General features: G+C 35.8%; 2 protein-coding genes across 8 annotated transcripts in view; one reads left to right on the top strand and one right to left on the bottom strand.

The window, feature by feature from the left end:
• The window catches only part of LOC150100748 (pre-mRNA splicing factor CWF19L2), a 277,753-nt gene extending 258,648 nt beyond the window's left edge, over window positions 1-19,105 (bottom strand). For 3 of the 5 annotated variants that reach the window (XM_090402130.1, XM_090402133.1, XM_090402131.1), the window contains exons 1-2: window positions 18,926-19,104; window positions 6,954-7,040 (exon numbers count right to left, since the gene is read on the bottom strand). In XM_090402130.1, coding sequence (XP_090258256.1) covers window positions 6,954-7,040; window positions 18,926-18,970 — 132 coding nt within the window. In that variant the 5' untranslated portion in view covers window positions 18,971-19,104. Of the gene's footprint in view, window positions 1-6,953; window positions 7,041-18,925 lie in introns of all 5 variants that reach the window. The other 2 variants (XM_090402132.1, XM_090402129.1) reach the window with 2 other exon arrangements.
• Window positions 19,096-26,126, top strand: part of msl-3 (male-specific lethal 3) — a 164,014-nt gene continuing 156,983 nt past the window's right edge. The window contains exons 1-2 of one of the 3 annotated variants that reach the window (XR_016549195.1): window positions 19,096-19,165; window positions 19,365-19,518. Coding sequence is in view for 2 of the 3 variants with exons in the window: in XM_090402134.1 (XP_090258260.1) it covers window positions 19,122-19,165; window positions 19,365-19,518 (198 nt within the window). In the remaining variant the exon portion in view is untranslated. Of the gene's footprint in view, window positions 19,166-19,186; window positions 19,213-19,364; window positions 19,519-26,126 lie in introns of those variants that run through there. The other 2 variants (XM_090402134.1, XM_090402135.1) reach the window with 2 other exon arrangements.

Raw genomic sequence — 26,126 nt, 5'->3', positions numbered from 1 at the left:
TCAGTTCTTATTAATAATACAGTCAACTCTTACTAGCAAACACCACTATTACAAACTACTGAAAAGTCCCAACTGAAGCCCTATGGGTAGAATGCTGTGGTAAAAGAAATTCACTATAGCAAATTATCAACCATAACAGACCATTCTTGTGGTTCCTATGAGTTTGCTATTATGAGAATCAACTGTAATATGCAGATGGCACAGCAACAGTACCTGGACAAAATGTAAATTGTAGTTTAATGGATATGCAGAAAATATGTAATATAACAGAGACAGCATTAATATGGCAGAAATTATGCACAGGGTACAAAACTGACAATTCTGAAGAATTTTGAATAGGTTATGTCAAACTTACAGAAAATATAAAATGAAGACGAATTTCAATAAGACAAAAGTTATTGTAATATAAAAAGAAAAGGATCATATGTAAAATAAACAATGGGATACAACACAGTGCACAGAACAAATTTTTGAATTCAACTACTTCAGCAGTTTCATAAATAAAAACTTGGAATATATGGATACTACTAAACATAAAATAAATGATGGCCATATAGTCAATAGGAAGACTTTAAAAAAAAAAAGATTTGAGGAAATCACACTCGCAAAGGGCTCAAAATGACTCAATGATAAAAATTTTGTTTTTTTTTGAGAAGAAAGCAGAAGAATTTTAGCATTGCAGAAGATATGTTCAAGATAGATCAATGATACAAAATGGATAGGAAAAAAATACCACAGAAATGAAAAAAAGCATTGAAAACCAAGAAATAAAATGAAAACTTAAATCAACATATCATTAAAATGAAAAACAGCTTCAAAACCACTGATGTCATCGTTTTCTTTTATCTCCACAATGATAGGACACTCGTCTTCTCCTTCTGCAATCATTAAAAATAATTCTTCATATTATCAATCTTTTCAGAAATGCTACATCCAACATGTTCTATTCTCATCTGCAAGTCATTTTCTGTCAATCATGCTTCATAAGCTGATGAAAATAAAAATAAAAAAGTATGAAAATTAACAACACTTTATTTCTATGTCTAAGGTTTCTAATATATATATATATATATGAAAAAATATAGATTTAATGACTATAATACCGAGATAACATATAAAGATTTTAATGATAAATACTACTAGTTTCGGCATATAGCAGCCTTCTTCAGGTATTTATAAAGGAAAAGAATACTAATAAATATTGAATTATTTAAACAAACTGGAAATTACAGGTACAAATTGCCTCACATAATCGATACATAAAAACGTTGTATTTTTTCAAGTTGTTCCAACTGGCGTGCCATTGTTTGTTGCAATTGTGCGTGCAGGTTCACGTGAACGCCAATATTGAATAACTGCAGCATGGCTATCTGGGATGTTATAACTTAAATTGTTGTTTAAGTGGACCGGGCTCAGTAGGATTTCCCTTGATTCTACGATTTTCCTTTCAAACTCATCATCACAGCAAAAGATATTTTCTGATCTATTCCAGCAGACAGAGTGGCTTCGTTGGTCATCATTAGGATTATTTGAAAAAAGAACATGACTGGATAACGCAGTTGCATGAGATCTTTTGTAAGAGATGTCTCTCTTATGCTCTTCTATTCGTTGTTCAATAGATTTGTTAGTTTGACCAAAGTATGGGATATTGCAATCGCACCACAATTTATATACTCCAGGGTACTTAAGGTTGTGATGAGTAAGTTTTGGATGGCTGATTAGAGAACGGATTTTTGGAAGTGTGGTGAAGAAGGTCCTGATATTATATTTTTTAAGGACTTTAGCTATTTTCTTAGAGACTGTGCTAATGTATGGAATGCAGATGCTACCTTTAAAATTAATAGTCTTCGTTGTGCACTGCCTAGGAGGATTCAGAAGAAATTTCTTAATTGTTTTTTCAGAGTATCCATTTTGTTTAAAAATAAGAGTGAGGTGATTCATTTCTTTTTGTAGTTCATCTTGTTCATTTAAGAGAGAACGTGCTCTGTTTCCTAAAGTAGATATAATTCCAAGTTTTTGTGGTGGAAAATGATGAGAAAGATTATGCAGATATCTATTGGTATGCGTAGGTTTTCTGTACATAGAGATTTTTAATCTTTCAGAGCATCGTGTAAGCATAACATCCAAGAAAGGTAAGGAGTTATTATTTTCTAGATCAGCAGTAAATTTTATATTAGGATGTTGGATGTTTAGATGACGAAGAAAATCTGTGAGAGATGTGTGCCCGTAATTCCAAATAATGAATATATCATCAACATATCTTTTCCAAACTTTTGGTTTAAATGAGAAGGAAGATATGGCTTTCTTTTCAAAATCTTCAAGGAAGATGTTAGCTAGCACTGGGGACAAAGGGTTGCCCATTGTCAGGCCTTGTTTTTGTTGGTAAATGGAGTCCTGATATCTGAAGTAACCAGAATGAATGCAATGCTTTAATAAAGTGAACATTTTTTTGGATAATTTGTCCTGTAGTAATGTAAGTACCTCGTCCGTAGGAACGTTAGTAAATAAAGATATAATGTCAAAACTAGCTAGAATGTCATTTTCATCGATGGGAATATCTTTAATACGAGAAATAAAATCTGTGGTGTTTTTGATGAAAGATGAAGATTTATTGGAGAAATACTTGAGGTACTTTGGTAAATAGTTTGAAAGTTTATATGTAGGTGAATCAATTCCTTCCACAATTGGGCGAAGAGGGATGTTTTCTTTATGAATTTTTGGAACTCCATAGATGCATGGGATAAGAGGATGTAGAGAGCGTAATGAGAGGCAAATATTATGAGGAAGTTCACTCGCAGTCTTTAACAAGTTGTTTGTACGGTTTTGTAATTCTCTTGTAGGATCTTCCTGAAGAATTGAATTTACTAACGAATTTAGGAACGTTAGTAAATTCTTTTCTAAATTCGTTAGTAAATTCAATTCTTCAGGAAGATCCTACAAGAGAATTACAAAACCGTACAAACAACTTGTTAAAGACTGCGAGTGAACTTCCTCATAATATTTGCCTCTCATTACGCTCTCTACATCCTCTTATCCCATGCATCTATGGAGTTCCAAAAATTCATAAAGAAAACATCCCTCTTCGCCCAATTGTGGAAGGAATTGATTCACCTACATATAAACTTTCAAACTATTTACCAAAGTACCTCAAGTGTTTCTCCAATAAATCTTCATCTTTCATCAAAAACACCACAGATTTTATTTCTGGTATTAAAGATATTCCCATCGATGAAAATGACATTCTAGCTAGTTTTGACATTATATCTTTATTTACTAACGTTCCTACGGACGAGGTACTTACATTACTACAGGACAAATTATCCAAAAAAATGTTCACTTTATTAAAGCATTGCATTCATTCTGGTTACTTCAGATATCAGGACTCCATTTACCAACAAAAACAAGGCCTGGCAATGGGCAACCCTTTGTCCCCAGTGCTAGCTAACATTGTTATGTCCCTATCTTATGATTTTGTTTTTGTCTTGCAAATTGCCTTTGTCTATATTCTTCTAACTTCTACTTTCAAGACATCACCAAAATTTCTACTAATATCTGAGTTATTGTTCCCCGTAGTATCCCTAGTATTTGTATTTTAACTGCACCCTTTGGGATATTTAGTTTAAGATATTTTATACATAAACAGAGAAAAGGAACTCAAATATCTGAAAGTGTAACTATTGCAGTCGTGACACTATTTCTTGTTACTCAACATTAATTCCTTAAACTTCCCGTTTCTTAACATTAATTCCCTGCGTGATTAGGCTTGAATGTTTCTAAGCGGTGCATTGGATTAGCAATATCAGACAACTTTTTTTTTTTTTATTAAACAAAAAGGTTTATTATTTCTCTAAACATGGTACATATCAAAATACTCAACTAAATTACTAACACACTAAAATTAGCTTAATACAAGTAGTTGGGCTATGATTCGACAAAAGTTACTACGATCATGCCGCCACAAAATTTCATACAAAACATGAATTCACTTAACATGGACAAATTAGATCACCACACATTATTAGATTATTCAACTTCAAGTACACTAACAAAATCATTAACTACACTAGCTCATACTTATGACAATTCCGATTCTCTACACATCACACTAGGCATTCAAATTCCTCAGGCTACTTGATTACTCAATATTAACAAAACCATTTACTTCATTAACACACAACTATGTCATTAACTTTCCTTTTACAATATAGTAGGCACTCAAGATTCTTAGGATAATTAGTTACTCACAAATTATCAACACTAGCTAGCTTACTTTTAACACTCTCTATCAAATTCTAAAGTCCTGTTATAATTTCTCCCTAATCACTTTAACAGTTCCGTATTATGACAATGGTACCTATCACAAACTTCTAGTTAACATAAGACAAAATTCACAATACCTTTCTTTAGCTTCACTTACGGGCCTTTACCTTCTACTGAACGAACTTGCTTGCATAACTTCTTGCAATTCAGGGCTATATAAACATCTGCGCCGTCGGCTGTACTATCCGAAACGAGGACATCGATATCTTCACAGTTTCCTATGACTCTATGGCATATTTCGCTTTCTACATAGGAATACGGGAATAGCTTTCCCGCTCACCTTCGATTCCTTGTTGTGGCATGAGGATATAAGCCATATCTCTCCACTCAGGAACACCGTGAAATCCACTAGAAAACCAAACCAAAACCACCGCGACTATCCAAACGTTTCTTCTCCTCTGGCAAAAAGGCCTAAAGCTTCCTTGACTATCTAAACGTCTTCTCCAAGACCCAAAAGAGCCTACTCTTTTCAAAAGCCTCGAGGGGGGGGGGGGGGGGTTACCAACCCTTTTATAGCTGCTCCCCTAACGGCGCCCTTTCTTACTTCTTTCTCCCACCTCCTACTTGTTTTTCATCTGTCTACCAATTGGGTAGCATTTTGCCGCCATACGTCATTTTGATCGGCAACTCGTAACGAAGTTTCTATCCGGGTATAGGCCCTAAGCGATATTCCATTATTTCTCTTGTTAGCCTCTATCTTAACCGCTTTCAAATACCTTTCTCAGAATTCTACTTAATGCTTAATCTGTAGCCTCTCACATAGTGTATTTCATGACTCATTCTTTTCTACTTATGCACTTAACTCTTTCATTCTTAATCGCATTACTATATTAATTCTTAGTTAGCTACTTATTTAATACAAATTCCTTGTTTAGTCATAATACATCTTAATACATTCCATTCTTTTGTTATCTTAACTAAACAACAGACCTTTACATTTTACTCAATTTATACTGGATGCAAGAATATTTTTTTAATTAAATTATTCCTTTTATGCAGGGGTTTTTATTTATGTTATTTTTCATGTTACACCATGATAACTGAGAATATTATATTCTCAAGATATCAGGTGTAACAACATCTTCCTTGAAGATTTTGAAAAGAAAGCCATATCTTCCTTCTCATTTAAACCAAAAGTTTGGAAAAGATATGTTGATGATATATTCATTATTTGGAATCACGGGCACACATCTCTCACAGATTTTCTTTGTCATCTAAACATCCAACATCCTAATATAAAATTTACTGCTGATCTAGAAAATAATAACTCCTTACCTTTCTTGGATGTTATGCTTACACGATGCTCTGAAAGATTAAAAAGCTCCATGTACAGAAAACCTACGCATACCAATAGATATCTGCATAATCTTTCTCATCATTTTCCACCACAAAAACTTGGAATTATATCTACCTTAGGACATAGAGCACGTTCTCTCTTAAATGAACAAGATGAACTACAAAAAGAAATGAATCACCTCACTCTTATTTTTAAACAAAATGGATACTCTGAAAATACAATTAAGGAATTTCTTCTGAATCCTCCTAGGCAGTGCACAACGAAGACTATTAATTTTAAAGATAGCATCTGCATTCCATACATTAGCACAGTCTCTAAGAAAATAGCTAAAGTCCTTAAAAAATATAATATCAGGACCTTCTTCACCACACTTCCAAAAATCCGTTCTCTAATCAGCCATCCAAAACCTACTCATCACAACCTTAAGTACCCTGGAGTATATAAATTGTGGTGCGATTGCAATATTCCATACTTTGGTCAAACTAACAAATCTATTGAACAACGAATAGAAGAGCATAAGAGAGACATCTCTTACAAAAGATCTCATGCAACTGCATTATCCAGTCATGTTCTTTTTTCAAATAATCCTAATGATGACCAACGAAGCCACTCTGTCTGCTGGAATAGATCAGAAAATATCTTTCGCTGTGATGATGAGTTTGAAAGGAAAATCGTAGAATCAAGGGAAATCCTACTGAGCCCGGTCCACTTAAACAACAATTTAAGTTATAACATCCCAGATAGCCATGCTGCAGTTATTCAATATTGGCGTTCACGTGAACCTGCACGCACAATTGCAACAAACAATGGCACGCCAGTTGGAACAACTTGAAAAAATACAACGTTTTTATGTATCGATTATGTGAGGCAATTTGTACCTGTAATTTCCAGTTTGTTTAAATAATTCAATGTTTATTAGTATTCTTTTCCTTTATAAATACCTGAAGGCTGCTGCTATATGCCGAAACTAGTAGTATTTATCATTAAAATCTTTATATGTTATCTCGGTCTTACAGTCATTAAATCTATATTTTTTCAAATGTATAACAACCGAGTAAAAGCTGATCATCACACACACACACACACATATATATATATAGTAACAGAGTTTTATTAGCATCAAGCTCCAATGATAAGTATTTTCTGGAAAACCATGTATGTTATGATTTCAGAAAATTATATTAAGCTTCTATTTTGAAACAGAAGTGTGTGCATGTGTATACATAGATAAATTCAGTTAATTCTATTTTGAAAGCCATTTGTGGAAATGATCTACAATAAAGATATTTATATATACATATATAAATATATAAGAAATTTCTACATATATAATTACCTGTTCATGTTCTGAAGAGTTGTCAGCATCACTAGATTTATGTTTATGGTGCTTTTTTCTTTTCTTTTTCTCCTTTTTCTGTTTTTTCTTTAATTCATAAAAAAAAATAATAAGAATAACAAGTCCCAAAAAATAAGTAACATATGAAAAAGTACTAAGTCAACTGGAAAATGCACCAAATCAAAAGTTTACATGTGAGAATGTTTCCTTCTATTTTATGAATAGTAGATCAGTTAAGGATAAAATAATCCAAGTACTTTACATCAAGGAGGATAACATAATCCAAATATTCTACTTCAAAAACCAAACTGATACATTTTAAAATATTTTCAGAATGGCAGTCTCACACATAATGCAGAAAGTGTGCCCCCTCTTACCAGAAGATATTCATAAACACCCGTGCCAGAGGAATTTTTTTTATTTTTTATGATGGGGTCATACATCAGAGGTTGGTTGGTCAACCTATAGTACATTAGTACCATGTATGGGAAGAGAACTGGGAAACAGGGAACTTGTTCATATTGGATTTTTTTCTTGAGAAACACGAGAGGAAAGGCTATTCCACAATGCAGCAGCAGTAAGAATGATGGAGGGACATGTTTTATGAGTATGGAGTTTGACTGTGAAGGGATGTTGGGTGGTTAGCTGCATGTGTTTGAATGGATTTGGTAGAGAGAGAGGAACTATTGAGAATAGTTCTAATGAACACTGACCATGGAAATCAGTGTTGCAGAGTCAGAAGCAATTCTTGGTTTACTGGAGTCAGAGTTGGAAAAAAATGTACCCACAAAGATTCAATACACCGAATTCCAATTCCTTACATTTACAGGATTTCAGAACCAATTTCAAGAATTCTGAAGAAATATGATTTAACAGCCACTTATACTCCTATTAACAAATTATCCACCTATTTTCCTTCATCTAAAGAGAAATGCTCAACCTTGTCTCTACCTGGTGTGTATCAAGTTCCTTGTAATTGTAACCTTTCCTACTTGGACAAACTGCACGTTCTATAGAAAAAAGAATTCAAGACCATCAGTCATCAATTCAACACAACAAACCTGAGAAATCTGGATTAGTTCATCATGGATTAGAAACAAGTCACAACATCCTTTGGTCCAAGACTCTCCTCCTACACAGATGTCGCTACAAATTTGAACGTTTATTTAAAGAAAGTGTGGAGGCCTTACTTCAACGTCTTAACTTGAATCGTAATGACTGTATATCTATATCAAAAATTTGGGAAAGTTTAATTAGGATAAAACATTAATTTTTTTTTTTTTTTGTAAATTTCCTATATTAATCTAATGTTATTTAAGATTATTATATGAATTTCTGAATTAATATCTTTAATTATGACTTTAAAAATGTTTACTCTTCTAATACTTAGCGATATGACATCACGTGGCTCGTTCTATGTGTGAATGATCAATTGTTCGTATTCCACTTTGTTTTTTAAAACTATTCCTATGTAGCCACTGAAGATGGTCTGTAATATTCAGACTGAAATATTTGGCAAATTAAACATTATTCTTGTGTTAACGTGTATATATTTCTAATCTGGAGAATTAGGGACTTATAGGAGGAATTTAGTATGGAATGGGGAATATGTACTTTCATTCTGGAGAGGATTACTTCAATGATGATTCAGTGCTTGGGTTGGAAGACATAAAGCAATAATTCAACCATGAGAATGAGGCACAGAAATCTTAGAGGTTATCACTTGGCATTCTTATAATGCCAGATGACTCATGGCTGAGAATTACTTGTGGATGCTGCTTGGTGGGGTAAACATAAGCACAAGATTGTGGTCTGAATTACCAAAGGGAGTACAACCGTCACAGTATATTTGGAAGGATCACTAGTGAGGAAGAGGTCCAGAGTGTTTGGAATTATTTGGTACTCTGATGTGAATAATTTGCATAAGGTCATTTGTGATGACAAATGTCTCAGAATCTGTACCTGCTTGGTCTGTGCAGTAGAAGGAAAGGTATTAATATCGGTAAGTCGATATATTTAGAAAAATGAAACACACAAAAACTTACGTGACATAAATTTAATAGTTATAAAATTTTTGACTATGTATCACAGGCATCCTCAGTACATTGTAAATGGAACACAATATAAAATTACAATTAAAGAATCATTTTCAAAAATACCACTATAGCATTAATAGGACAAAACAGGTCAGTAAAATTCCCAATTAAAAAAATACAATAAATATAATAATCAGGAATTTGCATAAAAATGATGTAATAGTATTTCTCATAAATGGGATAACTGAATGCCATCAGAGCTGTTTAAATTTGGTTGGTGAAGAAAGGTCTTACAACTTTCTTTATATATAGTAGGTGCTCTATGAGAAACCTACTTCTATGTATTGGGTTGGCAAATAGTTTGTTCGGTTTTTCAGAGTGGAATGAAACACATTTTATTTAATATATATAATACATACTAGTCAGTTATATATTGACCCTCTTTATCAATTACCTCTTACCATCTGTCTATCAACTTCATCAAACTCCTGAGTTTTAATGGCGAAAAACTGATCCAGGTGTCTTTTGACAGCCTCCTCATTAGTGAAGGTTTTCCCGTTCAGAGAATTCTGCAACGATCAAAATAATAAGTGGTAATTGGAAGGTGCCAGGTCCAGTGAATACGGAGGATGCGGCAAAACATCCGAGCCAAGATGTAACAATTTGCTCTGGGTTGTTAACGACGTGTGGGGTCTGGCGTTGTTGTGGTGAAAGTCAACTCCTTTCCGATTTGCCAATTCAGGACATTTTGTGCTAATTGCACAGGCCAGTCACATTAACTGTGAGCAATAGACAGTTGAATCAATCATTCTGCCTGACAGCAACATCCTGTAGTGGACAACACCTTTATAATCCCACCACACAGAGAGCATGATCTTCATTGGGTGCAATCCCGCTTTCGAGGTCATAATCTTTTGCGTACCACGTTATCGCACACGACCCATTTTTCATCTCCCATAATCATCTGCTTCAAAAATGGGTCATTTACTTGGTGACCACAGCAAATTACAGATTCGCTGTGGTCACCAAGAACACAGATGTGACCACAGCGAATCACAGATGGATATGCGAGCAGTGATATTGGCCTCATTTAATTCATGTGGCACCCAAACATTGAGTTTTGAAACATATCCCAGCTTGGGCAAAGGTTTTCAATGCTTGCATGGGATATGCTCAGTACTGCAGCAATCTTCCGTCCTGTTTGTGATGGATTTTTGTTGACGATATCCTTCACAACACTGGAATCAACCTTGGAAGGGCAACCGGCGCGAGGCGCTTCACTGACAAATTTGGCAAACCACTTTTGGCATACGCGTTCTGTTAAAGCACCATCCCCATATACGTTGCATATTTTTTTTATGGGCCCCTGCAGCTCATTTGTCTTTTTTGAAATAAAAAAGCAAAATATGCCGGTAATGTACGTTATTTCCTTCCATTTCTAAAAATATGTTACACACACGCAACTGAAGTAGGCCAAACGAAAAGGTTATGTGAATGACACCTTTCAACTGCGCAATAGTGACAGGCAAAGCTGCGTAAACTCGTACTAATGCATAAACTGAACAAACTTATTTGTCAACCCAATAAAAGCTTAGTTTTGTTCCAAAAAACTACATTTGGTCGAGATGGCATGTTCTGCTAGGCCAGACTGTTCAGGTTCATGGGAAAGGATGTAAGATTTATGTTCTGGCATATCTGTAGATATGCCAGACTCTCCTGCTTAGGAGACAAACCACAGGAGCATGCGTTCTTGTAGAAGCCTTGAAGATTGTCTTTAGTTGAAGAAAGGAAGGCAGAAATTTTCCTGACAGGACAAAAGGGCCCTACAATATTAAAAGGTTTTAGAACTTTGGCTATACATTCAGAAATAACTTTAAATATAAGGAAACCGAGTGATATTTTCAGATCTAATTCTCATCATCACCATCCTAATCAAAAGATTAGAACTATTAAAACCCTGTTACATCAAGTTCAAAATATTTGTTCCAATGAAGACCTTTTACTGCAATAATTGAATTATATCAAATTTGCTTTCATGAATTTTTTTTATTAGAAAAGCCTTTAACAGCTTTAGACAACCTCAAACAGTCTCTTTATAATGATGTAATATGAACTTAGGTTATCTTTGCACTCATAAACCCCAAACCTACCCATCTACCTACCTATTCACTACAATTCAGTCTAACATTGTATGATATTGCATTCACTAGCATGTAAATTTGCTGGCCTGGTTGGCCAAGTGGTTAGCATATCCGCTCTCCAGCCAAAAGGCTGCAGGTTCGAATCCCGCCGTGGGCATGGAAGTTGTGAAAATACCAGTGGTGGTAGATGGCATTGGTGTAGTTGCAGTTCGTTGTAAAACAGAGTTGTAGAATGGAAGCCCTCCCTCGATGAGTCTATGGATTCCCTGGAGGTATCAGGTAATAATAATAATAAATATATTAATAAAATAATTAATATATAATTAAATACCTAAATAAGCAAATAAATAACATGTACAAACAAGCAAATACATAAATTGATAATGAGATGAGTGGTAATGTACCAACTCTCCAGCCAACATGCTATAAGTTTGAATCCAATTATATATGCATGTTTGTGATTGTCTTTAGCTGGGAAAAAAATCTCATCCCTTTGAGTGAGATCTTTTTCCCACTTACTGAGGCCTGAAGTGGTTTCAAGAATTTTCACGTTTAGTCTCTGGAGAAGGATTTTCAGACTGCAAAATATACAAAAAAAAAAAAAAAAAAAATTAAAAAATACTTCTTAGTCTACCCACAGTGCTAATGTATAGGTTTACAACCTACTGTGAGTGAAAAAAAAAAAAAGATGTGACTGTACAAATGAATTCTTTATGAAAAGTTAAAAACCAGCAAAGTGGTGTTGCTAACACTTCACAAGTGGATAGCACATGGTAAGACAAGCATTACATTGCTCATCATATGGAGTCATCTGCCCTCGGAAGATAAATAGATGTAATATGACTGTAGCTCCTAGCAAGAAGAACATCCTCTGTTTCTAAGTAGACCAGACTGCCAATGCTTTATTTCACACATTTTGTCAGGCAACGTACACTGGTTGGAAAGAAGTCAATGGACACCAAAGTGTGAGGAACAAACAGCCATGGTGTCAACCTTAATAAGATGTATGATCTCCTTTCATTGCAGCAATCCTATGGGGTATACTTTCCACAAGAATGATCAATTGGAATTTTGAACCATTCTTCCAATAGGCATGTAATGAGATCCTGGACCGATGTGGGATGGATGTCCCTTGACCTCCACCAATGCTCCAGTTCATCTCACAGATGTTCATAAGAGTTGGGATCAGGGCTCTTCGGGGGTCAGAAGTGTGGTGACGTTCATGTCCACAAACCATAGTTGCAACAGTCTTATCTAATGGTACATTGTCTTGTTGAAAGAATATTTATATCTTTCCGAGTTCAATGTTTGTGGTACCACAAACAGAGGTCCGAGGCCAAACCAGGATAAACAGGACCATGCTATCACACTACCACCTCCAAATTTCATAGTTGGGGTTAAGTACTCTCGTAAGAGATGTTCACCAGGACACATTCACAGCTGTCCATGTGCTCAGCAGAAGTTATGGAGTGATTCGTCACTCCATAACACAGCTTTCGACATCCCACTATACATGTTATTTGCACTGAAGATGATGATGCATGTTGGTTTGCATAATGCGGGGCTTACATATTGCAGTCCTGCCATGGAAACCCATATTGTGGGCCTTGATTATGAATGCTTTTGTGCAGATTCATATTTCAGTCGAGGCCCAGAATTCTGCATTTAACATGTCAGCGAATGAATGGCAGTTTTTACATATTATTCTTCATAGTCACATTCAGTTATAGTACGGTGGATCATCCAGTGTGGTTAGCACCTGAATTGACTCCTTCTGCTTCAAACTCAGTATGGTATCACTGATTGTTGATCTTGAATGGCCCAATTTTTCAACAATTTGCCAAAACAGATAGGCTTGCAACATGGCATAACACCTCTTTCAAATTCAGTCAGTGCCTTCTCACAGCCATTTCAACTGGACACAGTTGCAATGCCTTCAGAGCATCATATTCCTCCAATTTATGCTAACTACATGTGAGACTCGCTACATGGCATGCACCTTGTCCATGGGGGGGGAGGGGTGTCCGTTGCCTTCTTTCGAAGCAGCATATTAGTTAGTAATCTTCTCCAGACTGACTGCCACTGATGAGGATTCTGCTTTTATTAACTATCTAAAGTCAGCATAGGGCTATACAGACTAGAGATTGTTAATAATTAAAATAAGAGAACATGTAACTTATAAAGAACTCAATGAGCCTATTTAAATCATGTAGCAGTTTTCATTATTGTTACCACATTGAAGTGGAATCTGACTAGAAACAATATGGGAAAAAACAGGCAGATCCAACAGAGGACTCATATCTGAAACCATCACTGCAGAATGTTAAGCTGAAGATGCTGAAAAGGGACATGGTTGCCCAAGAGGATAGTGATTCCTCCACAAGATGATCAATCTCCAGTTCTGTCCTTATGAATAATAGGAATATGACTTAAAGCTGAGTCCTCAGTGGATTTTAAATGTTTCCTGTAGACAGAAGCATAGATTTATGTTCCTGAAAAAAAAAAGTCTTAATATCACTTTATTTTAGTGGAATCAACAACAGTCCAACTATAGGAATGTTCTCTATTCTTTTGGCTTTGTAAATATGATTTCCAGGAGATAAGGGCTTACCTTTGTCTAACTTGTGTTTTTCATTTCATTTTTTGGAAGTATGAATGGTCAGGGTCCATCTTTTCATCTGGAAAAGTGTTTAATATCTAATCCTTATGTCTAAGTCAGTTATCGTATTTACTTTAATTTCGGTGCATTTTTCGTGTGGATGTATATGGTGGTCTTTTGTTACATGGTGCTCTTGCTATTAAAAAAAAAAAAAAATCATCTAACGCCTTTTTATTTCTGTATACGGGGAGTAGGCGAGGCCATTTAGCCCTATCTAACTTTTGGAGACTGAGTGGGCAGTTCAATCTCCACTGGTACCAATCAGAGATAAATGGCCCAAGGCTATCACTAATTAAGCGGTACGCAGTGAAGAGAGACGGCTCAAATGTGCCGCCATCTCGTGGTCCCTAACCCTAACACAATATATTTAATGTCTGAAATAATGTGGGTTCTACGGTCGATTTTCTTGAGTTTACGGGACGAAAAACCCGAGTTTCCTGGAGGAAAAACCCGCTTGCCCGTGCCAGATATAGACTAACTCGGGAACCGGTCGAAAAAAGGCTTAGAAAAATTTCCTCTAGTCACCGACTAGACTCGAAACCAAGTCTTCCTTCGTGCGGCCAAGCGCCTTGGTGTGTAAACGCCACATCCACTGAGCTACACAGGCGGAGCTCTTGCTATTATTATTATATTTTTATTTTTTTTGACAAGTAGGCTCTCATTTAGCAGAGTCATTTTAGGAGTGATAAAATAAGATAGTCTGCACAATTAATGTGCTCTTTAAAAAAAAAAAAAAAAAAAATCACGATCATAAATTTTACTTGCCAAGACATTATATTAGATTCCTTTGTTCAAGTGTAAGTGTCCCTTACTCTCCCCCACTCCTTTTTTTTTTTTTTTCATTTTCCAGATAAAAAAACATTTCAACTGTTTAAGCTGGTCTACCAGAAGGAACTATTGTACTATAATTTGATTAGTTGATACAAACAAGCAACTACAGAAGAATATATAAGCTAATCCAATTACAACTGAAAGTGCTAATGGAATGGAAAGAGGGGCAAAATAGTCCCACTGCAAAAAGTAGGCTCCAAGACAGAAGAAGCAAATTATAGGCCAACCAGCATCTCAGGAGTGGTGGTTAAGGAATTGGTGGAAAAATTGGTGAAAGATAGAATTCAGGATGGAGTGGATAGGAATATGATACTTTATTAGATACGACATGGTTTTGTAACTTGCCTTAGTAATTTACTTACTTTTTATAATAAAGTAACAATGAAGTTGAATAAGGGAAAAATGACTTCTCAGTGATACTGCTGGACTTTGCAAAGGCATCTGACAGGATTCCACACAGCAGTTTATAGAGGAGTTGAGTCCAGGAGAAGGCAGGTGATCAGTGTGTAACACAGGACTCAGTACTTGGTCCTCAGTTGTTTAATTTGTACATCAATGATATAAGAAATGATTTGATAGGGAAATATTCAGCTGTTTGTTGATGATGCAAAACTGGGAAGAGCGATAGTAAAAGAAGGCGATATAGAGATTCTGCAGGATAACTTGAACACAGTAACAGTACGGGCAAAGGTAAATGGCTGCCAGTTTAATGTGGCCAAGTGTAGGGTGATGCACTTCAGGAAGAAAAGATCAGAAGATGTGCACTATACTGATAAGAATGAACTGCAGGATAAGAATGAGGCCAGGAACTTTGGGAGTTTGTGGATAAGGAGTTGAAGTTAGTGGACATATTGCAAAAGTAGATAAAACAGCACATCAGATTATATGGTTGTTCAAGAATACACTAACAAGCAGGGACATCCAGATTCCATGGAGATGAAGAGGTGGAGGATCCAGAGGTAAGTAACAAAGATTGAGGCAGGTCTATGGAATGCTCCCTATTACATTGATGGTCTGTGGACTTCAAACATGAGAGGAGATATAACAAAAGCATATAAGTTATTCAAGGGGTTTTATAGGATTGATACTACTGCAGACATTTTTCAGTACATAACAGGTAGAGACACAGAGAAAGAGAGCAATGGGTCATCCATGGAAATTGTGTAAGAGTGTGGTTAGCAATGGTGGTAAGATTAGACTTTTTGCTTAGAGGATGGAGAATGAGTTGCCAAAGATGGTTGTGAGTGTTTGAGTGAATGAGTTTAAAGAGGTACAATGAGTACTGTGTGAGGAATGGCTAGTGTGTAAATGATGGATCTCCCCCAATGAGTCTAACTCTATGGAGATACTTGTAAAATAATAATCATAACAATTTGATAGCGCAGGAATTCTTAAAGGCAAGTTTCATAAGAATGTGCCAAACTGAAGACTTATCTAATTCCATATAGCAATGTCTGGTACCATTAAACAGTATGCTGTAGTCTTGGTGCATAGTTATTATAGTATCTCTGTAGCAAATGGAGAACAATGAGATGTATTATTCAGTTAGAAAAGACTTGAATTCGAATCTTTTCATGATGAAAGGAATCTTTATATGGCTTTTTTTAATTGAAGGTGACTTAGTTGACTTCATACAGAAGTAGCAGGGTTTTTTCCTCCTCCTGCAGAACATGCAAACCACTAGAGAACAACTAATTAATAGGCAAACATACTACCTAATTGGTGTAGAGTAGACAATGGATTAAAAACCTCTAGAATGGATGAATCAATTTTGATTAAACTAAGTTTTCACACAAAATTTTTCCTTTCAGAATTTCTAATTTATAGTGAATAATTTTTAATGTACTATAAAAAAAACAAATTATATGATGGATCATACTTGTCACTTATTGAGTAATTTTTCCCATGCCACCACTCCAATTCTAATTAGTTACTTTTAGCCTGCACCATGTGGTGAACTGATGACGATGTCAGTAAATTGCAGAGCCATTCCCAACCCTTTTTTGCTCCATGCACACCATTTACCATATGTTTGAATATCATTCCCCCCCTTTCCAAGACTGTCTGACTAAAAAGGGCATTTAAATAATATGGAGACAATACTGAAAATCTTTTATTAATTTTTTAATAAATTTAGTTTAATCCTTTATCCAAGTGTGAGCAAACAAAATTTGGGCCTGAAAATATCTTCAGGACTGAGGTAAGGTAGTACAACACCAGGCAACTCGTAGCAGAGGTGGACCGAGCTAACATCACTACTATCTCAGTATCTCCCATAATGCAAAACACATCTCCTTGCAGATATCATATATTGTTATGCATTATGGGAGCCAGACCCAGAAGTGAAGTTACCAAGGCAGAAGCAATGGAGAGGTCATTTTTACCTATAGGAGTTGCCAAAAGGTGTGCTACCTTATAATTAAATTACTCTGGATTTAGAGAAAGATGTTGAAAGTTTATTTTTCACTTGGTTAGACTATAATAAATTTAGTTTAGTCCTTTATCCAAGTGTGAGCAAACTTTGTTTGCTCACACTTGGATAAAGGATTAAACTATATTTATTATAGTCTAACCAAGTGAAAAATAAACTTTCAACATCTTTATTAATTTTTAATATTTAGTACATATACATCCACTGGAATTATTTTTATTGTGGGGCTTTACAAATTTAGTAGCAATAGAAAATGTTAATGGCTTTTAAAAGTTGAATAAAAGCAGTTTTCTTATATTGAAAACTAATTAATGGGCTAAACTAAAGCATACTTCAATAAACAAAAAGTTCAAATGAATGCTAGGATATTGTAATTCATTTTATCCTTCACCAAATCTTGGATATGAGGAGAAGTGCTTGAAAGGGGACAACACAGTTCATTTTCACCCAACCTACTTCGTTGTTTCATTTGCAACAAAGTTGAAAAGCCTGACTCACAAACATATGTACACAAATGGAAGCAATGGTTCTGTCTACCACTTTTGGGTAGGAATCACACATCAAGGGCGAAAATTCTGCGCCTGATTCCTCATTGAACATATCTCTTGCGTCCAAATCAGTCTTCAGCTCCTGAAAACTTGAGCTTGAGTCGAATACTAATGTTCATGTGGACAAATTCGTGCATGACACTTAAACATCCCCATGTTAAGTTATTGCGGAACACAGCCAACTTACTTTGTTTGTCCTAGACACAAATTTTTATTTGTAAAGCAAACAGTATTTAAAATTCTTGCCTAACACATAATCCATCCCCATTATAGCCCCAATTCCCCTCCCCCGGAAACCCCTGGTCTGGACAGTACTGTCAGTTGAATGCATGCAAACTGATGGATTTTCGTAGCAGTGCAGATTTAAGCAAATTAATTTAGTGCTTGCAATTTTACAAGTTAGAGCTAAACGAAAAATGGGCAGTATTACTATGAGAAATATTACATTAGTGTGCACACACGGAGTCTGGGACTGGAAACAAAATGTTTTTCATGCGCACAAGGGCCGGCAATAATTAGAGGAAACATTGATCTTCAACATCTGACAGAGATTTACTATCAGTGTCAGTGTCATTGAATGCCTCACAAGATAAGCAAATAATGTTTTAAACTGCTTTATATAGTAGCTCATAATGGAGGATATAATCCGGTATCCGAGATAAAATAAAAATCAGGGAGAACAATAAATCGTGGTATAAATGTTGTTTCGAGGTCGAATATTCTAAGTAGCACACGCAGAGAAGTTACCCATGGGCGCCGGCAATTTTAATCACTGCCAGTGAATGTGATCTTCAACTTTACTGAATCCAAGAGTGAAGCAAGATGCTTTTCGTATTCCCCGCTGTCTGAAATGGTTACAGCTAAGGAAAACGTTTATGAGCAATATGCTTGCCATGAGAGGGGTGAATGTCATCCCGTTAACCTCCTCCCTTTTATTAAATAACACATTTTCAAAGCATGCGCGAGCCTGAAACGTTACCAAGTCTTTAGGTTTTACTTATACAGTATATATATATATATATATATATATATGATAATTCAATTATTAGCAAACAAATATTTTTTTTAAATGAACTGGGCTCTAGTAGCCATACAGAGTTGTACAGTGCTTTTATACAAAACATCAACAACATAAATCTTATTTCATTTATCTGTTGATGTATCGGCAGTTTAGATGTAAATGCTTTTCGAAATAATGTGTGGAATAGCTGATTTTAATACTAATGTTCGACAAATTTGTGCATGACACTTAAACATCCTCAATTAATGAAAATATTACGCTATATCTTACTGCCTGTAAGTTATTGCGTAACACAGCCAACTTACTTTGTTTGTCCTAAACTTGGAATTTGCTTGCAACAAACTCTCCATCACACTGAACACAAATATTATATTTAAATTTAAACCTCACAAATTGAATGTACAACCTTGACCATGCCACACCAGAAATCAAAAAAGTAACCTCGTTTTCTCTTGTTTATGAGAAATGAACTTTGGCTAACGAGAGTACAAGGATTCTATTATGCGAAGAAATGTCGTATTTCTTATAATGCGTTGCTATGAAAGGTATAACAGTGGGAAGTAAAGATCAACTATATCATGTTTCAGCCTATGTAACAAGTTTTATATTATGTGTGTGTGTATATATATATATAGTAATGAATATATAATGTTTTATGAATCATAAATATTCATATCAGAAATATGGAGTTTTGAGAATTTTTTTCTTTTTCCTTTTTTTTTTTTTTTTTTCAATGATGGTAAGACTGGCTAGAAACAGTGACACCGGAAAGCAAATCGATCTTGAAGCATCGAAAATGGTGTCAACTCGCGGCGTGAAGTTCAAATTCTCAGAGGGAGAAAAAGTGTTGTGTTATGAACCAGATCCAACGAAAGCCAAAGTACTATATGAATCAAAGGTAATCGTAAATTTGGATCCTGCTTACATGTACTGTTTCCAACAGTTGAAGTGTATTTAGGGCTACAAATTTGTAGACGTTTATATATATATATATATTGATATAATTCTTGCGTCATTTATGTGCATTAATAGCTAGTAATTCAATAAAGTAAATTCTACAACACAAGTTAGAGCTTACGTAGGGAGTTTTTTTTTTTTTTATCTTTATGTGTGTTATTTTTAGGGTATCTGGAAACCATTGACACTCCCCATGTTGCACGTGGGTGCAAGTTTGGACGGAATCACTCAGAAATTTCACAAAAAAAAAAAAAAAAAAACTGACATTCATCAATTCCTTACCTCTAAACAACTTCAGAATGGCCACGGAAATTCCGAATGGTAACAAAAAAAAGACATCACGAATTCAGTTTCTGAAACTGAACGAACTGCCAGTGTTTTGTCATCTTATATAATTGATTTATCTTATAAAGATGTAATAAAGACAAAAGTAAGATAAAGATGCAATGTATTCTTCTTATAACTATATTTTTTGCATTTCATTTGGTCATTAGATTTCATGAATTTCAGAGCTGACATTAGAATTTCCATACCAAAGAGTGGAACATAAAGGGAAAAACTACTAAAATCAACAACCCTTCATTAAGAATTTTAAAAAAATCATATGGTTATGGTAAACAATAATTCTTTATTTACACCATACAAATGAATAAAATTTCTTTGAGAACTTCATGTGGTTTAGGAAATCTGTGTTATTCATTAATTTTTTTTCTATAAATCTTCCATTGATGAATGATTGAAAACCTTCCATGTTAATCCCTTACTTTACTAATCTGCACTCTCTTTATGCAAACCCATCTTTTATTTCTTTCTATCAGCCCATTCTCTTACACCAGCATGTGTGTGTTTGTATGAGGAATTCATTTACTCACAATTCTAAGTTCAGTTTTGGCTCAGTAAAATAGTAAGGTAATTTTCCACATGAAAAAGTGTTTAGTAATCTGGCTTGGATCATGTCTTGATTCATTATAGCATACCTGGGGATTAACTTCAGGTAGGTCCATTAAAGAAATTCAGATTATATCCTATATTTTGCATTTGATATAAAAAATAAACGTTGTTCAGAATCTTGTGAAGCATATAATAACATACTTTCCAGCCAGAAAACTGGAAACTCATATCTCACTGTTTATAGTCCTAAACATACTTTATTAACAGTTTTTATTCTTCTACTCTCTGAAAAAGTATGTGATAATTCAAAGCCAATCTTTACCTTTAGTAATGTACTGCTCTACCTTTTAGTAATGACAAGTATTCTAATATATATATTACAAATTTTCAGTAATGATTGTCTTCAGGGCTAACATGCAGTTTGTCAGAAACACTTCATTGTTCCACTGTGGTCTCCATGCCATTTGTGTGCAGAGAGTAAATCTGACCTTTTCCAATATCATTTTCCCAACTTGGGTAGTTTACATTACTATTCACAGTTTATGAATATGCACCAATTGCCGATTCTGACATATTTCATATATTGTTCAATATATATATATATATATATATATTTATTATTATTATTATTACCATCCCAAGACCTCATGGAGTCAAAGACTCATCTGGGAGGACCTTTTATCACACACACAGCTCATCATACTGTGTTTTAAACACATTCAAACTCTTTGCAGACACCACATTCTCAGGCAAGGCATTCCAATCATTCACAACTCTGCACGAAAAAAACCTGCCTCTCACTCCCCTACTCACACCCTCTTTATACAGTTTCCAGGGATGACCTCTGGTTCTCTCCTGACTCCCACTATTCTCTGTAAAACTTCTCCAGCATTGATCCTATACCAACCTCTTACCAACTTGTAGGTCTCTATCATATCTCCCCTCTTCCTCCTGTCCACCAGACTCTGCAAATTACATCTTCTCAATCTTTCCTCATACTCGACATTCCACAGGTCAGAAACTACCTTAGTCAGTCTTCTTTGGCCCTTTCCATCATCTCTTCATCCTTCTGAAACCGCGGTGACCAAATCTGGGCACAATAGTCCATGTGTGGCCTAATCAGAGCCTTATACAACGGAACAAGAATCTCCCTACTTCTACACGTCAGTGTCTTCTGCATCATTCCCAGAAGCCTCTGTGTTGTCGTCACAATTTTGGCGATGTGTCCCCTAAATTTTAGATCCTTATCCACTATCACCCCCAGATCTCTTATTTCCTCTACCTCCAACAATATATTCTCACCAAGCATAAATTCTGCATCCCATCTTTGTTTTCCAAATTTTAAAATCTTACATTTGGCAACATTGAACTCACATCCCCATTTCTGTGCCCAATCACTCAATTTATTCAAGGCTTCTTGCAAGGCCACAACATCCTCACTACTCTTTATGGTTCGTCCCAACTTTGCATTATTTGCAAACAACTGAATATCTCCATCCAAATCTTTACCAATATCATTAATATACAAGATAAACAGCAGTGGGCCTAAAACAGACCCCTGAGGCACTCCACTAGTGACTTTCCTTTTCCTGGATATCGCTCCCCCATGCACACAACTTGTTGATACCTATCAGATAGCCAGTCTCCAATCCAGTGCACCAATCTAATATCCAACCCCATCTGCTCTAGTTTGACTGTCAACCTATCATGAGGTACTTTATCAAAAGCCTTTGTGAAATCTGAGTATATTACTGTGTATCCTTTTCCTCTGTCCAAGGAAACAGTCACTTTATTGTAATAAGTAAGTAGATTACTAAAACATGACCTCCCTTTAGCAAATCCATGCTGTCCATCAAAGATAATACCATTGTTATCAACCCAACTCTGGATCCTAGTTCTCACAAGCTTCTCCAACAACTTAACCACAACACCTGACACACAGATAGGCCTATAGTTTGATGCTTGAGTTCGATCACCTCCTTTATGAAGTGGCACAATCTTGCCCTCCTTCCACTCCTTAGGAACTTGACTGAGTGCAAGACTCATATTAAAAAAATATGTCAAGGCAGATGGCAACTCCCTGGCACATTCTTTCAGAATACGTGGGGATATATTATCAAGTCCCACAGCCTTATTTACATCTAGTTTGCTCAACTCCCCATACACCTCTTGCTCACCTATAGTCAGTCTCTCCTCCCATCATCAACTGCTCTCAATCCCTCCATGAAGTCACATTCACAAGATTGAAAGATCTTTATGAACTGCTCATATTAAATATCTCCACCACACATTTTGCATCAGCTGTCTTTATACCATTTTCTCCAATCAATGTCATCCTTCCATAATTATTCTTTCTTTTGCTGGCTACATATTGAAAGAACTCCTTAGGATTCTTTTTGGCTTCATTAGCCAACTGCTGTTCATACCTCTCTTTAGCTACCCTCACCAACCAAGTCACCCTCCTTGCTTGGTCTTTGTAGACCTCATGGAATTGGTTATTTCCACTTCTCTTATGCTGCCTCCACAATGCCTTTTTTCTCTGTATCACATGCTTAATCTCTTTATTCATCCATCTCACACCCAAATTATTTAACCTTCTCACCCTTGGAATACATTTAGACATTGCATTTGCTAAACAGTTTTTGAAAATCCTCCAAGCTGCATTGATTTCTCTTCCAGCTAACTCCTCATTCCACGCTATACCTGCAAGCTGTCTCCTGAGCCCTTCATAATCACCCCACCTTGTAGTTTCACATATACCCTTTTCTCACAGAGGTCCTCGCACTGCTGGCAACCACCCAGGTAATCACCTCATGGTCACTCTCGCCAATTGGTGGATGATTTGACACCTCATTTACAATTACATCCTCTGATGAGATGACCAAATCCAAGACCCTCAATCCTCGTGTGTCCTATGTTACATACTGTCTGAGGTAGTTATCCCTCAAAAACTCAAGAAACTCATTTTCTTTACTTCCATTTGATATATATATAGATATGTGTGTGTGTGTGTGCACGTGCTTGTTTGCAGTTTGTTACTACTAGATAGAGCAAAGAGAACTACTGTTGGTCATGGCCTATGATGGTATCACTGCCTCCACTTATTTTAAAAACAATATAAGCATTAGGACCTTACCTGCTATGCTTCCATCTTAGCAGCATATTGTATGATAGCTTATGGAGAGTTGATGATGGTTGAGAATAAATGGAAGTAGATTTTGGTTTGTGTAGCTAAGAAGTAGGTGTTTCCAGTCATTCATTACCTGAAGATTACTAGCATACTGGAACAAGTTGTATTGCAGTGGAGTAATTGTAGCATGATGATGTCATTTTGGTAAGCATCAAAGATAGGTTTGTAGGTAATGCTCTTTAATCACCACATGTGTTGGCTAACAGTTTGGTTTGTGTTTGTGTGTATTTGTATGCAATCCATCTTGTATAGCAATCAGAAACAGCAAAATGTCATTTCAGTGTTGGTATTTATTTTATTATTGTTATTTGTTTAAGGGTTCTGTTTTTTTGAAATAAATGTGTGTCAGGCATTTCCATCTCCCACATTTTTATGATTAGAAGGCAGCCACAAACCGATCTTTAATATAGATCAAATGAGTTACCACCATTCTCTAAATATTGTTTTATTATTATCTTCCCTGGACTCTTTCCAACATATCCTCATCACCATGAAAACCTGGTGACCAAATCAGTGTACAGTAATCCATATGAGGCCTGATCAAGGCCTTATACAATGGAATCATAACCTCTCTATTTCTGCATGTCAAGATCCTCCACATCATTGCCATTATCTGATGTGAAGACTTCACAACTTGTGCAATGTGGCCCCCTGAATTTCAGGTCCTTGTCCACCACCACTCCTAGATCTCTCGTCTCCTCTACTTCTGTTCAAGTTCCCCCACCAAGTATACTTTGCATGAACTGACAGTTCCACTTACCTGCCCATTCATGCAGTCTATTCAAGTCCTCTTGTAAGGCAATAACATCTGCAAACAGCTGGATATCACTAGTTAAACCCAACCCATATCATTAGCATACAAATTGAACAACAATGGCCCCAAAACTGACCCCTGCAGCACACTGCTAGTGACCTTTTTCTTTCAGGATATTGCAACCCCATATGCAACTTTCTGATATCTATCTGACAGCCAGTCACTGATCCAACTCAGAAGTCTGTCATCCAATCCTATCTGTTTCAATTTATTTAAGAGCTTGTTGTGTGGCAGTCTATCAAAAACTTTTACAAATCTAAGTACACCACTGTATATGTGCATCTCCCCTGTCCAAGGTATTTGTCACCTTGTTATAGTACATAAGTAAGTTATTGAAACATGATCTCTCCTTAACAAACCCATGCTGATAACCACAGAGAATACTACTGTTATCAACCCGTTTCTGTATCCTACTTCACACCAATCTATCCTGGACCTTCACCACAACTCCAGATATACAGACCGGCCTATAATTTGAGGCTACAACCTTATCATCACTTTATACAGTGGAACAATTTTACCCTCTTTGCACTCCATTGGAACCTATGCTATTGTAACACTTATTAAACAGGCATGCCAATTCCCTGGAACATTCCTTTAAGATGCGTGGTGATATGTCATCAAATCCTATTGCCTTATTGACATCAAGATTATTTATTTCCTCAAGCACCTCCTGCTTACTCACAGTTAAGCTATCCCCTCCTATGTCCTCATGATTCCACCCTAATCAGGATGAAACATCCTTATAAATTGGTCACTGAGTACCTCAACAATTTCTTCTGCTGCAGTTACCATTCTGCCACTTTCATCCCTCGACTTCATCTTACCATGATCATTCTTACTTATACTTGCCACATATCTAAAAAAAAAACTCTAGGGTTTTTCTTTGCTTGATTTGCCAATTTCTGCTCACATTCTACTTTTGTTTTCTTTACTAACTGAGTCATTCTCCTGGCTTGTTCTTTATACTCTTCATGTGACTGATTATTACCAATATTCATCTTTTACTTCCTCCAAAGTACTTTCTTTTTCCAGATTTCATGCTTAATCTTTACATTCATCCATTTTACACCTACCTTATTTAGCCTTTTGGCTTTTGGAATACATTTGCACATCAATGCTGTTATGTATTTCTTTGTCAGTTTCCATGCAGCATTTATTTCCTTACTGCTCAACTCCTTGTTCTATGTTATAGCTCCAAGCCTGTTTCCTAAGCTTGTCATAATCGCCAGCCTTATAATTCCAGTGGTCTTCATATGACTTGCCACAACACAAGTGATTACTTCATGATCACTTTCACCAGCTGGAGGAAAGTGTGAAATCCCCTCTAATAATTACATCCTCTTGATGAAATGATGAGATCTAGAACTCTTGATCCTCGTGTACCATTCTTTACATGCTGTCTGAGATAGTTATCTCTCGAGAACTAAAGAAATTCATTTCCTTATTCCCAAATGCTATCTCTTCATTCCAATCTATTCCACCATAATTAAAATCACCTATAATAATTACCCTTCCTTTGTTCACTAATCCAATTCTTGCATTTCCTCATCACCACATTCCCAGGCCTATAGCAACATCCAACTAAATATGTCTTCCTCTCAACCTCCCATACTTCCTCATAACTATTGCCACTATTTCCTTCTTTCATGTC

The sequence above is a fragment of the Typopeltis vanoorti genome, chromosome 12 (genome assembly GCF_054136105.1).
Source record: "Typopeltis vanoorti isolate ZY-2024b chromosome 12, IOZ_Tvanoo_1.0, whole genome shotgun sequence".
Classification (NCBI taxonomy): domain Eukaryota; kingdom Metazoa; phylum Arthropoda; class Arachnida; order Uropygi; family Thelyphonidae; genus Typopeltis; species Typopeltis vanoorti.
Note: the sequence above shows the minus strand (reverse complement) of the source record. Positions and strands in the feature narration are given on the sequence as shown.